Source organism: Lethenteron reissneri, chromosome 64 (assembly GCF_015708825.2).
Source record: "Lethenteron reissneri isolate LAM-NWPU_2019-01 chromosome 64, ASM1570882v1, whole genome shotgun sequence".
Lineage (NCBI taxonomy): Eukaryota > Metazoa > Chordata > Hyperoartia > Petromyzontiformes > Petromyzontidae > Lethenteron > Lethenteron reissneri.
Genome location: NC_083842.1, coordinates 7,124,588 through 7,140,107, shown reverse-complemented (window position 1 = coordinate 7,140,107; position 15,520 = coordinate 7,124,588). Strand labels below are relative to the sequence as shown.

General features: G+C 42.8%; 1 protein-coding gene across 1 annotated transcript in view; it reads right to left on the bottom strand.

The window, feature by feature from the left end:
* LOC133359071 (von Willebrand factor A domain-containing protein 7-like) overlaps positions 1 to 15,520 on the bottom strand; it is a 48,000-nt gene that overhangs the window by 22,970 nt on the left and 9,510 nt on the right. The window contains exons 4-9 of the mRNA XM_061577454.1: positions 8,074 to 8,355; positions 6,782 to 6,875; positions 6,022 to 6,168; positions 3,720 to 3,918; positions 1,298 to 1,467; positions 785 to 897 (exon numbers count right to left, since the gene is read on the bottom strand). Coding sequence (XP_061433438.1) covers positions 785 to 897; positions 1,298 to 1,467; positions 3,720 to 3,918; positions 6,022 to 6,168; positions 6,782 to 6,875; positions 8,074 to 8,355 — 1,005 coding nt within the window. The remainder of the gene's footprint in view (positions 1 to 784; positions 898 to 1,297; positions 1,468 to 3,719; positions 3,919 to 6,021; positions 6,169 to 6,781; positions 6,876 to 8,073; positions 8,356 to 15,520) is intronic.

The window sequence follows — 15,520 nt, the reverse complement described above, 5'->3', positions numbered from 1 at the left end:
ATTTACCTGCTCATTGTCTCCGAACTGTATTCTTTGTATTCTTGTTGCTGTTGTCTATTTAGCCTACCTGTCCCCCTCGTTGGGACTCACGACAGGAGGAGTGGGACAGGGCAAACTGGCTACACCTTGCAGTCTGCTGAATAAGTTGGACACATAAAGCATTCTTGCCTGCGGAATGTGGTCACTACCCTCGAAACACGTATTGCTCTGTGCCTGTTTAAATGGAAGAATTATAATCCACCAATCATTATCTGCAGGCACTGAATTGCTGCAAATTGTTCCACTAAGTCAACATATGGCAAAGCAAATAAAAATTCCACAATAGTGTGTTGCAAACGCTTGATAGAAGAAATGCTAACCATGCAGTCCAACCCAGAAAACAACATTCATAATACAAGTGGTTGCAAAATATACGTGTTAAACCTTTAAAGAAATTTGAGTTGTGAATTGAACCAGCATCCTTCACATGTCCATGCCTAGTCAGATCAGAAACTGTATTTAGACTGGAGAAATCCGATGAGCTATGCAGCTCTTTTTCAGTGTTTCCTTTACACAGCTCCTCGCAAACTTCATCCCTCTTCTTCCACCCCTATTGCATCAGTCAGACTCCATTCCCCCAATTGTGGAGTGGTGTCACCACTTCCAACAGAAAATATAAACTACCACAGTATCGTGGAAATGTTGCTTTGATAATGTAATAAATTGGCACCAATTCGTTTTTGGGTTGATTATTACGTGAACCCAGAATACAGCACTATTTAAAAAATATATGAACAATAGTTACCATCAATCCAGAAAAAAACAATTCTGGTTCATCACCGCCATCATCGGGGGAGAGTGCTGAAATCCATTTTCGGAATTCAGTTACGTTTTTGGAGACAAGAACTGGACCATAACCTAAAAGAAAAACAGTATATCCGTGAAACACTATATATCAATTTTGAAACAAATACACAAACACATGACTCACCAACTGTTCTTAGTACTTAAGAGAGTTCGATGGAGCTACAAGAAAGTCATACATTATAATCAGCACCATGCATGGCTGTCATGATTATTGTGCTGTCATGAGTATTTTGGTTGCTTATAACAGTATTTCTAGATTTGAAGCTTTCGTGACTGCAAAGATTCATATTCTTAGGTTTTTTCGGTTAAGTCACGTATGTAAAACATCAAAATAAAAATAAAATAAAATATTTTATTTTATTTTTATTTTGATGTTTTACTTACGTGACTTAACCGAAAAAACCTAAGAATATAACAGTATTAATAATAATCGAGAAAAAAATATTCTCACCTGGGTCATTAAAAGGCACGAGCATAAACATCGCAGGCAGCTCGCCGTTTTTGGCACGCTCATCAATGATCCTTAAGACTTCGGTGCGAACATTATCTATGAAGGGTCCCATGCTGCCAGTAGTATCAATCACAAATCCAATTGATGTTGTTTGCTCAAATCCTAAATACCTATTTAAACAAAAAAATTACATTTAGAAGCAAGGTGTGCATGTCATTCACAACGTATCTCTGCATTAAAGTCCAGCCCCATATTTATGGTAAATTAGAGAGATATTGTCCCACCTGTGAAAAATAATGTAACCATTTACCCGCACAAGCAAAGGTTAATTTGACAGGATGATGCTACCACGACCACCAGGATTCCCCTTTCCAATCCTACAGAACGTCAGTGCAAGTTGATTCTGAGATAATTATGCCCCAGCTATGAAAATCATAAAATCATACCCCATTTAGGTGGAAAGTCCACATATGGATAACATTTTAGTACAGTATGGCACTTCCAGCAGAGGCAGGAGAGGTTCATGGGTCAGAGGTCACTCTACCAAAATTGAAAATGGAGCGAAGAATGTATCGAAGACCCCTACATTTTTACTCAACTTTCTCATTTCATCCTTAAAGTAGGGGGAGGTTGCCTAAATTGGAATACTCAGATAGAACAGGAAACCAACGTTGTCTTCTCTACAAACTGCAGCCAACTGTCGCCAGTGAGGGCAATGATGAAGCCACCCCTCGGCGAGCTTGCAAAACACGTTGCGTGCAAACGAGATGAGTTTGTTTGATTTTTTCTGAGTCTACTATAAAAAGATGGGTCTGCATATGTAGATGGCTGTGTCAATATATATAGTTAGATATACTTCTGGACATTTGTGAAAAAAGCGTTGTAGCTCATCGGATTCCTCCAGTATTAATATTCTGTTTCTGAGATAAATTAGATAAAAAATTTGCAGGGATCACAAACAAGTGAATAAGTAACGTTACAACGTTGCGCAGGAGTGTCTGTTGGAACTTAATGGAAATGGTTACAATGGAATAGAGGTATGCCGTTTAAGGTGGATGATAGCAGCGAATCAGATGACGATACTAATTGCATGTGTGTCAACTGCACCGATCTTTTTTCAAAGAACAGAAGCGTGTGCTTGTGTGAACAGTGATGACGGACGATTCACTTGGCAACTTTGCTTGTAGACTAAGCCTAGAATGGGTTTAAGCGTTCAAAATACTTTAATTAATTTTTGGCACGTTTTTTTCCTGTAGCTATATTTAAAAAAAAGGTTATGCAATGTATAGTTCGTCACCAGCAAATATGGGTGTATATCCCATTTCTAAAACATCATGTAGGTAAAATTGCTAGATTTTGGCATCCTTTTTTTGCAATTTCCTTCTGATAGTACAATACCTTCGTGAGTTTTAAGAGCAATTTCGAATCAATTCGTGTTCTAGGATGATCTCGAAAAAAATCCTAAACCTTAAGTATCCCGTTTTATCCAACATTCTCTGACAAAGCTGCCTCCTGCTATGTCCATCTCTGCTTTCTCGAGCCGTGCCTCGTCTGCACCCCAATCCCTACCTCACTGTCGGATTTGAAATTTCCCACCAATACCTCTCTGCCCCCGACCTATGTCACCCCCCCCACGCATAGGTGAATGTGTCTATGCACGTGTACATTTGTTCTTTGTATGTAAAGTTGCATGCATATGTATGTATTTATGTAGGCATCCGTGTATTATTCAGAATGCAGTGGTTCATGCACTTTGCTATGAACCCAGCCACATAAATCGTATAAATGCCCATGCCACACATCAGTCGTGTGTGGTATCAGAACCTATTGAGCCTTTCTTAGATTGACTTGGCCTCAAATATATGCACAGTGCATTCTTCGCATGATTCCTGCAATCCATAATTTAGAAGGCAATAGATGGTGGATCTTGTAGAATTTTTTTTAAAATTCCAAACCTGCTGAGATGCTCGACGGCCAGGAGAGAACAATACAATGACATATCTGCACACATTCCATCCCTTCTAGTCATGCATTTTCTCTTCCTGCATGTATAGACACTCTTTATAAGAGTCCTAATATTCAGACGTTCATAGGAACACTCTCTCTTTGACATCTTATCATTGTCATAAGCATCAAAAGCAACATCAGCAGCAGTAGCAAAACAGTAACATCAACCTGATTATCATTATGATCATTATACACATCATCATCATCAATAACCTCATCTACATTACCATTGCTATTATCATTACAATTATAATTCTCATCTACATATTTTTTATCCTGTACATCTTTCGTGAATATGTGTGATTGTTTACAGTCTGCCACTTTTTACACAGTTTGGAGAAATAAAAAAGGTGTTCTAACCGTTGTGTGTGAAACGTATATTTTGCAACAACCAGCAATTTCTGCCGACATTTACCTTCCGAAAGCAAGGTCATTGTCTACTTCACTTCTGAGATCTCTGAAGAACTTGATGGTTGCTTTTGTTGCCACATCGACAGCTGTTTGATGCAGATAGTAGTGTGGTGAAAAGAGTTTAAGGGAACCGTCTTTGTTCATACCCCCCTTAGCTTCGGTCAACCTTGTCATATCGAGAAGCCCTCCATGGCTGCACTTCCCTGCAACATATAAACAGTTATTTGTACTTTTGTATAGATGTAAAATAATCTTTCACCAACACGCAATGTGGTGTAGTATGGTTACAACAATGAGGACACGGTAGGTATTAGTGAGGTAAAGAAGGAAAGGGGATACCTTTGTAGTTCTAATATGTCCGCAACAAATTCAACACAGGAAGAGACCACTGACTTGAGCGATGCAAGTTTCACTTCAATATATCCAACAAGCAGACGCAAGTAATTGTAGACAAACAAAGATATTTCACATGAAAAAAGCCATGGCAGTTGGTAGCGTATTTAACGTTAATTCGAAGCAACACATTCAAATTCCAAACGAATCAAATTGATTAAATGAATGTCACCATTTTAAATTATGCATTAACTAACATCGTAATAGATGGTGTACTGGGAGTTGGGGGAAAGGATAGAAAGTAAACAGTGACAAATGTCTCTGAAACCGCAAAGTCACGTTGAGAAACAGGAGAAGCATAAAAAGATACGGCGATGCGAGGCTTAGGATTGAACACACTTACTTATTTCAAACCATTCGGAAAGGAATGATAAAAAAGAACACGAAACATAAAAAAGTGCGAATGAAGGCAACAAAAAGGAAGAGATCAGAAATGCACAAATAGTAGATGTATCAGTATATTTGTAAACGTAAAGGTACGTAAATAAAACAGCATCATTTAATGAAAATATAAAAATTTACTATGATTATGACTGACTCTCAAATAAAAGCCGAAGAGTAAAGAGTAGGCAGTCTCCAAAAGTTACACAGGACAGACCCATGTCTGTGATTTGCCAGCGAGCCTGCAACATGTAACAAAGTCTAGAAGTGAACCTAGCCCAGCACAAACACTGTGGTGACATCACTATGAGTTAGTAGCAAATGTCAGCTGTTGTTGTATGTATGTATGCATTTAAGGTGACATTGAATTAGATCTCTGCTTGATTGACCTGGTCAAGGCCTATGATGCCATCAATAGGCCAGGACTGGATTCCAGACCCTATACTCATAATTATTTAGGAAGTCAATGTTGGTGGGCAGGCCATGATAAACCTGCGTGGCGAGGAGTCGGAACTATTTCTGTTCAATTCTAAATTTGAAGCTTTCGTGACTGCAAGGATTCATATTCATAGGTTTTTTCGGTAAAGTCACGTAGGTAAAAAAATTAAATTTAAATTAATAAAAGTAAAATAAAATACAAATAAAAATCACGACGTTTCGGAGTCAACACAAGCTTCCGTCTTCAGGTGGAACCGTCACAGCCCGACAGCTGTATCAAGTAAATGAGAGATTACAAGAGATACCACTCCGTATAAATAATGGTTGAGGGGGGGGGGAAGGGCCAGGAACGGCCCACTTTTTATTATTATGGTAAGGTGCGGCTTGAGACTACGAATAGACTACATAACAAATGACTGAGCCTTTATTATGGAGAGGTGCGGTTTGTGACTACGCCTAGCCTACATAACAAAATGCTGCAAATGAGACCGAGCCTCTGCCATGTAGATGGTAATAGACTACATAACAAATGACTGAGCCTTTATTATGGAGAGGTTCGGTTTGTGACTACGCCTAGCCTACATAAAAGTGTGAAAAAAGAAGCTAAACCTGGTAAAACAAAACTGGCTGTCTATCAGTAACCTGTAATAGTTGTCTGTCAAATAAGATGGTCCAAATAAGTGTAGTTAAATCTTTTTTGCATGGTTAAGTTGTAGCAATGATCGGCCGTTGCCGATCATTGCTACAACTCTGTGGGCGCTCATGAAATTGTCTTTTCCGAGACCAAGGTGCTCTGCAAACCTCCTGGCTACCATCAAAGGTTTGTACACGAAGCCATACAAATATACAAACACAGACATAATTTCAACCGTGATGATGGTTACAAACTGAGTAATCATTGGAAAGATGTGATTAACCATGCAAAAAAGTATTTCCAGAAATGGTGGTGTCAGTATCTCATCACTGCTCATCAGACAAATGTTTCACATGCTCTATCGCTGAAATTAATACATGATCCACTAACTTGACCTTGAAGGCAAGTCTCTGGATTGCTGACTACCTTACCTGAAAATGAACCGTACCATGCAACTTACATTTTCCTTTAGGCTTTGGGACAGCAACATTCCCAATCTTCTGAGATGAATAATATCCGCTGGTAAGAAGGCTTTTCGAATTTATTTCCGGTCTTATATTGTTTACACAATTTGTCCCACAGTTTGTGCATGTGCGCACATCTGGTCCTTAAGCGAATGAAGATATAAAGGCCACAACATACAAATCCATGAACAAATGAGAGCCAATTCACATAAACACAAACAAACTGGAGGGAGAATGGAAGAAAAAACATTATGAGCACTGCATTGTGAAGTATAATCTGAGTTAATTTGACACATTAAAACCCATCAATTACAATACAATTATTCAAATCTGTGATAATTGTGAGACCCCTTGATTAAGTAACGTTCATGTATAGGATACATTTATATCATATTAATAACGAGTTTCAATTCCCTTTATCTGCATCCCCTCAATCACAAAAAATACAGATAATTTGGCAATCGAGCTCATTCACTCCTTTTATATGTGTAAAATAAAAAATAACACGAAACAAAAGTAGTGGAGTGGAGTCGTACTGTGTAAACCAGGGTCAGGAAAATAATTGTAATTGTTTAAACTGACACAGAAGTGAAAAAGCTCACCTCTCAATGTTTTTGGCTACCCCTTGTACCATACTTTTTGCTTGTATTTCTGTTTATGTAGGTAATAAATACATTAAGACAAAATAACATAGTAAAAATATTTTTCTTAGAATTTATTAAAATGTAATGCAATATTTAGTAATATGCAATTTACCAGCAACTTCTTTTTCTGAGAAATCATTGCTAAATATGTTATCTTTTGGCTTTGTGTTTCCCATTTCAATCCAGTTTGAATGGCTGTAGAAATCCTAAAACAGATAGAATCGTCAACGGAAATTGCACATCAATATCGTATACTTATAAATAGAATGAGTTATTACCAGTGCAACTTCATTCACACCGTACATAGCCAACCGTGCTCATCGAAGGTGTGGGGGAAGAATAACAAACTAAACAGAAAAAGCAGTTCTATGATAGTACATTTTATTTTATATGCATTGCTGTATATGGATATGTTACAGAACGATTCTAAATCTCTTTAGTTATTGAAACATACTCTTTCAAATACACTATGAGATTCGGAAGTAATCAATTATTGCATTGTGTGTCTGTCGGGGGCGGAGAGAGGGACTTAACCGAAAGAACCAAAGAATAATTCCTGCAGTCACGAAAGCTCCAAAATTGAGATTGAACCACTTCTACGGGGAAGTTTTAAGCTTATCTTTGTTCTCTCTCTCTGGCTTTTTGTTTTCTCTCTCTGCCTGTGTCCTCTCTTTGGAATTTTCACACTTAAATTCTAACTTAGCAATCTTTGAAATACGTAATCAACCGGGCTATGCGTTAATTGTGTTGACCGACTCTCTGTGTTGCATTACATTACATTTCGATATTTTACTAGGTTATTTAATTTTAGTGTGTCTTTCTTCTAATTTTCAAGCTTGCGTACTGTACCACGTCGTCGTCTTGCTTACCATACCACGTCGTCGTCCACTCATTGACATGCTAATTTTTTCTCTGCCCCCTCCCTCTCTCCGCCCCCGCCCCCTCTCTATATTTAAGGCCTCGTCACAGAAACGACCTCTCTCTTTCTGCTGATACGTGTTCTCTCTCTGTGTGTCTTTGTGATGTCTGTCTACTTGTGTGTCTGTCTATAGTTTTCTGGTTAGATTTTTGTTGCTATTTCTTTTATACCTGATGATGATTGCTTATGTTGCAATCGAAACGTAGTAGTATGCTATTATTTAATTTATTATTTTATCTTTATACGTGACTTAACCGAAAGAACCAAAGAATTGTTAAATTCAGATTACTAATGACGCGGTTGATGAATACTCATGCTAAATAAAACATTTAAACACAAAATGCTCAGATTTGTGGATGTTTGTGTGCAGTGAGAAATGTGATGATTGATAGAAGTGTGCTTCTGCATTCTAATTATTATTTGTTATTTACATTACAAATGTGTAGAGTTTTTTCCCTATCTCAATTTAAGTGTAGTGCACATACCTGCAATGTGTGGAGAATGGTTCCCGTCAGCTGTCGTGCTGTGATGTAGTCCACAGTTGTTATTTCATTTTTCCTGAGCAATGCAATTAATCTGTTTCGATTCCCGATCATTATCTCGAGGGCACCTACGAACTTCTCTGCATCAAAATGGTATCTTGGATCATTTTTCGTGTTTTTTTCTGAATCTGTGTTTGCATTCGATGTTAAAATGACATCCTTCGCGAGATTATAGCTCGGGGTACCTTTGTAGTTTACCTTGTAGCCAGTTATGGATTCTTTTGCCTGCAAGTAAAAATGACAACAATAAATATGCAGTAATTAAAAACGTACTACCTAGATGTTTTCAAATCTACATTCGTGGAGATATGACAAGAGCGTTGAACTAATTCATAACATTGCAAATAAACATACCAGTAGGGGGCGGTTCAGTACGTACATTTTCCAGGTCAAAATGAGGGCCACTTCAAGAAATATCAAGCAATGGCTCTCTTATGAAGAGACTGACCCCAAATTGCATTGGTGAGTCGTCGTTCTTTAAGCAAGAACAATATAATTGTCTCCCGTCGAAGGCTGCATGTCTGCTGTGTGGAGCAGCCCGGCAGCTAAAACATATCGGGCTGCAACAATTTAAGTTCAAGGAATATCTGCTCCTTTTGCACCAAGAAGCCTGTTTAAAATGGTTTTGCATATGTTCACTGCAATTTGGATGAGAATATAACCAGATATACATATATTGTATTGTAGAAAGGAATGCTTCCAATGGAGAAGCTACATTATATATAGTGGTACGTGAATTTCATTTCGAGAAAACGTTTGGGTCATATAGATTAAACATTCGCTCTTGCTTGAATTAGTCACATCTCAATGATACAATATCACATTGACTATTGCTAACATTATTTAAAATTTTCTTGAAATTCAGTGACAGACGATGTACAGTAGGTGTATGAAGTATCATATCATCAGCATGAAAGTATCATATCTTAGAATTAATCAAAACCTGAGCCAACATTATTTATGTATTAATAAACAAAAAATGAAACAGATGGCGTGACATATTTTGCAATGTTTGATTCTTTATGTTTTTTTCCGGAAATATCTTTCATATACGTAATTATAATTTTATCAACTTACGACAACATTCTTGATTTGAAGCTTACGTGACTGCAGGAATCCATACTCTCTGGTTCTTTCGGTAAAGTCACGTAGAGAGAAAAAAATAATAATAAAATGAAACACGATGTTTCGGTCGCAACACAAGCGTCCGTCTTCAGGTGTGAAAAAAATATCTGCTCTTGTGGCTTTATATAGGCACGGGAAGGAAGAGGGAAGGGGTGGGGAAGGAGTTTGGCTGTGGGAGTTCACAGGGGGGGGGGGAGGGTTTGTGGCGTGCATGGACGGGTAGGGCTAGAGAAATTAGCAAGTAAATGGACTTGTAGTACAAGTCATAATCGGACGATGACTGCCGGGTGGGTGAGTGAGGACGACGACAACTGAGTGGGTGAGGACGACGTCAACCAGGTGGGTGAGTGAGGACGACGTCAACCGGGTGAGTGAGAGAGGACGACAACAACCGGGTGGGTGAGTGAAAATCATAGCAGTTAAAACTTGACGTGGTTTATCACATCCTTTCAATGATTTCTCAATCTGAATCCATCTTCTCGATTAAAGTCTTGTCTGTGTTTGTATATCTGGATAGCTTTATGAACAGATGTCTGAAGGTGGCCCGAGGGTTTGCAGAGCACCATGGTCTCGAAGAAAACAATGTCATGTGTGCCCACAGCATTGAAACAATGATCCGCCACTGCCGAGGAGTTGGTTCTGCCGTGTTTCAAATCCGCTTTGTGTTCGCGCACCCGGTCCGAGATGCGTGGCTTCGTTTCACCAATGTAACTGCTGCAGCAGACACAGCTCAGCTTTCGACACTAGGACATTGCATGTCTGGAATCGCATCCTTCACCGATGGGATCAAATCAAGCCTTTTGTGTACTGTATTGAATCGAACTTGGATCTGGAGTTTGTTTACGATTTTGGCAATGATTTTGGTGACCCCTGTTTTGTATGGTAAAGTGATTGTTTTGATTGGGTCCTCAGATGGTTTTATACCCATGGTTGGGGATGCAGCTTTGCGGATTGTGCGGTCAGAATATCCATTCCTCCTGAGAGCCTGGCATACGTGTTCAAGCTCACTGGCTAGGTGGTGCTGGTCGGAGATGCAACGGGCCCTATGGTGTAGTGTTTTGATGAGGGAATTCTTCTGGGCTGGATGGTGGTGGGAGTCAGCCTTTAGATAGGAATCCTTGTGGGTGGCTTTCTTATAGACAGAGTGTCCCAACGAGCCATCAGGTCTATTCTTGATCCGATTTCGCGTCCGTCACCTTTAAATTTGTTTAATCTGCGATTTAGTGCTGTTTATGGTTATTTATTTATTAGCTAGCGCGTGCTCGACCATACCAACTGACACGCTTTCGGTGGGGGGGGGCCCTACCAAGGCACATGCGTTCGGTGGGGGTGAGGGGGTAATTATCTTTCGTGTGGACACTGCGCAAGGTAACTTACACAGATTTACATCTTATATTATATTATTCATCAAATAAAGATATATAAACATAGACATAACTTCAACCGAGAAGATGGATACAAATTGAGCAAGCATTGGAAGGATATTATTAACCAGGTAAAGCCTTAACTGGTTGTGGTTGTTCCCATCCTACCTGCCGTTTACTAGTAAAATTTTCTTAGTTACTTTCCCCCCGTGTCCCACACTCAGCTTCCCACTTCTAGCCCCGCCCACCCCCCCCCCCCCAAGCCTCACTTCTTTTCCCCCTAGCGCCCCCGCAGCCCCCCCTTCCCCTGCCCCCCCCCCCTCTCTCCCCTTGCCCCCCCCTCTCTCCCCTTGCCCCCCCCTGTTTTACCTATATAACCTCTTGCCATGGCAGCTCTCTCGCCGACTTCAGCATTTTTTTGTTGTGGTTGTTTCACCTGATGAAAATTGCTTGTGTTGCAATCTAAATGTCGTGATTTGTTTGATTTTGTTTTATTTCTACCTACATGACTTTACCGAAAGAACCAAAGAGTAAGATAGATAAAGTTGTGTGCTTACCAACGTAATCGAACGTCTGTCCCTGCGACATGTTGATAGTGATAGTGTATGTGGGGAGAGCTGAGGGAATGGGAAATTGTCGTCGTCATTGCAAAATAAATGGCAAAGTCGTGTCGGTGGGGGCCAAGTTGATTCTGGGAAATTATTATGGGAATTAACACCGAATCGTCGTTCTGCAGATCGATTCCAACATTCGAACGTCTGTCCGTGCGCCTACCGTCGTTCAAACCTACGCGCCTCCTGCATGAAAACGACGGGAAGTGCAGCGTTCATCACATATAAAGTTAGGCGTTTATATTCTATAATATTTACACTTGCCCCCTCAGTACGGGGGTTCAGCAGTGACGTTATGTCAATGACGCTTGATTGGTGCGCATCTGCTCATAGTTACAGGTAGGTTAGGTTAATTTTGTATTCGTTGACTTTCATTTCTTTGCCGCTCTTGCTCGCGGCAAATGTTTGCACCAAAATGTAGGAAAACCCTCGTGGTCGCTCGTAATTACTTATTATACTCGCGTGCATTTCCCCTCTCCCTTGCTTCTTTCTCTAAAGTCACGTACGTAGAAAAATATTATTGATAAACTTATTTAGTCTATATAAGTTAGAGTGTGCGTCTGTACATCCATGTGTGCGTGTGAGTCCATATATGTGTGTGCGTTGTGTCTGTGCGAGTCCGTGTGTGCGTTCATCAATGTGTGTGTGAGTCAATGTGTATGTGTGACAGTCGCTGTGTTTGTTTGTGTACGTCCATGTGTGTGTGCGGTTTGTGTTTAAGTCAATGCGTGTGTGTCAATCGACGTGTGTAAGTCCATATGTGTGTGTGTGCAAGTCATTATGTGTGTGCGTAGTTCAATGTACATGTGAGTCTATGTATGTGTGTGTTTGTCCGGCAAAAACAACCCCCTACCTCCTCGTGGTGCCAGACGGGCAACGCTGTCGTGGGCAGTGCCATGGGGGGAGGACCAATTCAGATTGTCCTCTCCTCTCCTTTCATGGCGTTTGTAACCACCACAGTGGCCAAATGGGGGCTCTGGACAGGTGCGATGGGCTGGTAACCCCTCCCTCCACCTTCAATTAACTACCACTAAACTACGAGCTAAAACATTTATTACACTTGTGCTGGAGGCCCCTGGGGGGACAGGCGTCTATGACGTCTCCTGGCCAAACCCCATTTGGCGGAGCCAGGAGACTGAATCCTTAAACTCGGGGCTCCTCCAGAAACAAAATAAAACCACTACGTGTGGAAACGTGGAATGTTCGAATGCTCACTGCGGAGGAGAAGCTGCCACTCCTTTGTCGGGAGCTGGACCAGTACCGCCTGGATCTCTGTGGTATACAGGACGTCCGGTGGACCGGCTTTGGCTCCTGCCACCATGAGGGGTGGACAGTCCTCTACTCGGGGCAGAAGACTGCCAAACAACAGGGTGTGGCACTTCTTCTGAATTAAAGAATGAAGAGGGCGTGGGAGCGTGGCGGTGAGGTGTGGGAAGATGTAATCCCCAGGCTACTTTGGGCTCGCCTTCCTATCAACCAAAGTTGAGGAGTGGTTTTCGTGATTACTTATGCCCCCACTGAAAACGAACATCCGTGGAGGGAAGATGCCTTGTATGACCTCCTGTCACAGGTGCTAGCTAAAGTGGCATCGGCGCATCCACACCACATCATAGATGCATGCCGGGTCCAAGCAAGAACATCTGCTGGACTATGTAGTGACGGAACAGTGGATACGAGCCCATGTCCTTGACACCAGGACCTACCGTGGAACTGATCTGCCCACTGACCATCGACTTGTCATCTGTAAGATGTGCCTGCCATTCTTCCACTCCGTTAGTGGATATACAGCCAGGACCCCAATTAAACCTTTAGTGGCATGGTCTCTGCTAGCTGATGAAACTTGCAAGCGAGAATTTCATCATCGCTTGTGGCTGGGGTTGGCATCGTCCCCCACTCCTCCTGATGTCGAGGGGAAATGGGCGAGGTTTTGGACTGCGGCTCATACAGCTGCAATGGCTGCTTTAGGTACACGGTCCAGACCTCCCCAGAGACCCTGGCTGACAGAGGAGGTGTTCAAGTTGGTTGAGAAAAAGTGACAGGCCCACTCTCATCGGCTACAGCATCCCACGTCGGAGAATGAGGAGGTTTACCGCAGCCTTTGCTTGGAGGTTAGGAGAGCCGTGAGGTGCTGCAAGGATGGGTGGTGGTCGCAGGTTGCTGAGGAGATGGAGTCTGCCTCAGTGGCCCACGATCACAAATCGCTCTTTAATTCCATCAAAAAGTAACCTGCAGCGCCACACCTATTACCATCATTAAGGGAAAGAACGGTGATCCAATCTCTGACCCCCAGGAACAGGTTTGCAGATTTGCTGAGCATTTCTGTGAGGTCCTGGGGGAGGGGAAATCCCTCAGCCAGGAAAACAATGTGGGACAAAGTGGGGATGACCCTGCTGAGGCTGCAGTGCCTCAAATATTAGAAGAAGTCACCCCCTGTGAGTGGCTGGCTGAGGTGCCATCTGTTGAGGAAGTACTGAGGGCGAACCAGAGTCTGAGACCAGAAAAGGCACGGGCAGAGATGATCTCCCAAGCGAAATGCTGAGGGAGGGTGGCGTTTGTGCACAGACTGCCCTACATGACATCATAACAACAGTCTGGACCACTGGACGGGTTCCGCCCTGGTGATCCCCCTCTTTAAGAAGGGGGACAGCACAGACTGTAACAACCACAGGGGTATCTCACTCCCCAGTGTGCCGGGAAAGGTCCTGGCAAGGATTATCCAACATTGCCTTGCTAGGCACGCTGAGGTAAGGCTTGCGGCACCCCAATGCGGTTTCAGGAAAGAGCAGTCCTGCAGAGATGTCATTATTTCTGTGCGTCTGCTACAGCAGAGGTGTAGGGAATCCCAACAAGACCTACATCTCTGCTGTATTGACCTGGTCAAGGCCTATGATACCATCAGTAAGTCTGGGCTCTGGGTAGTTCTTAGTGCTTTCGGAGTCCCTGATCCTCTGTTCACGATCATTAAGAACCTTCATGATGGTGAGCGGGCCCGAGTAAAACTACGTGGCCAGGAGTCAGAGCCATTCCCTCTACACCTCGGGGTGCGACAGGGATGTCCTCTGGCTCCCATATCATTTAACATCTATTCTGACCACGTAGTTTGTGAAGCCTTCAATAGCTGTACCGGAGGAATTTCCATCTAGTACAGATGCAAGGGGAAGCTGATCGATGCCCGGGTGCGGTCAAGGGCTGGCTCACTATTGCTCAACCACGATATGTATGCCAATGATCTGGTAATTGCTGCTCACTCAGAGGAGGAGTTGGAGGCACTGCTGCTGAACCTGGAGCTTGCCACCAAGAGGTGGGGCCTTACCATCAGCCCCTCCAAAAACTAAGCACCTGCCTGGGTATTTTGCACCCCCACAACTCCCAATTGGTGATAGGGCAGTTGTGGAGAAAGTGGAGAGTTTCCCATACCTTGGCAGTGTGCTCATGACCGGCTCCGGTTTAACAGCAGTCGAACGGCATTATCTTTTCATCGGTTGCATAACGCTGTGTGGAAGCTACCTGGTCTCTCGCTCCGCACGAAGCTTCAGGTCTTCTCGGCCACCGTTATTCCCTCCCTTCTTTATGCTTGCGAAACGTGGACCCCCATAATGTTACATCTTTGCCGGTTAGAAACATTTAGGCTGGCCTGCCTACGATCTATCCTGGGTTTAACCAGGCTGGATTGTGTGAGGAGCTCACAAATCCTTGAAAGATCTGGACCAAGTCCCATCGGTGAGATCCTCTGGCAGGCAATGCTGCATTGGCTGGGTTATGTAGCCCGCATGCCCAGCCACCACATGCCTAAACAGATTTTGTTCGGCTGGATCGAGGGGGAAAAACGGGCGTGGCATGGGCTAGAGAACAGATGGAGTGATTTAGTACAGGAGGATATGGAGCTGAGCGGACTTGCCGATGACTGGTACCAGCGGTGTTAAGATCGGCCTCTGTGGGGGAGGCTCGTGAAGGACACTACTGGGCAGTTGGTGGCAGTCGCCCTCCAACAATAACAGAGGGCGGAGGAACGATGCTCACCACAATGAGCAGAGCATGGGGTGGCTAAAGCACAGCAAGTTGGCACAGTAGGGGTCACAGGTGGTGCATCAGCCAGTCGTCTCAGTCAGTCGACCCGTGGCATCTGGGTCTGCCCCGTGACCTCCTGCCAGCGGGCGTCTGACACGTCACGTGGCCTCAAGGTGCACATAGCCTGGCACAAGCGCCGTGGTGACGTCACCGCCACTTAGTGGCGAATGGCGGTTGTTGAGGTAGCTCTCCAATCTTACATTAACAGGTTAAATGTCTTAC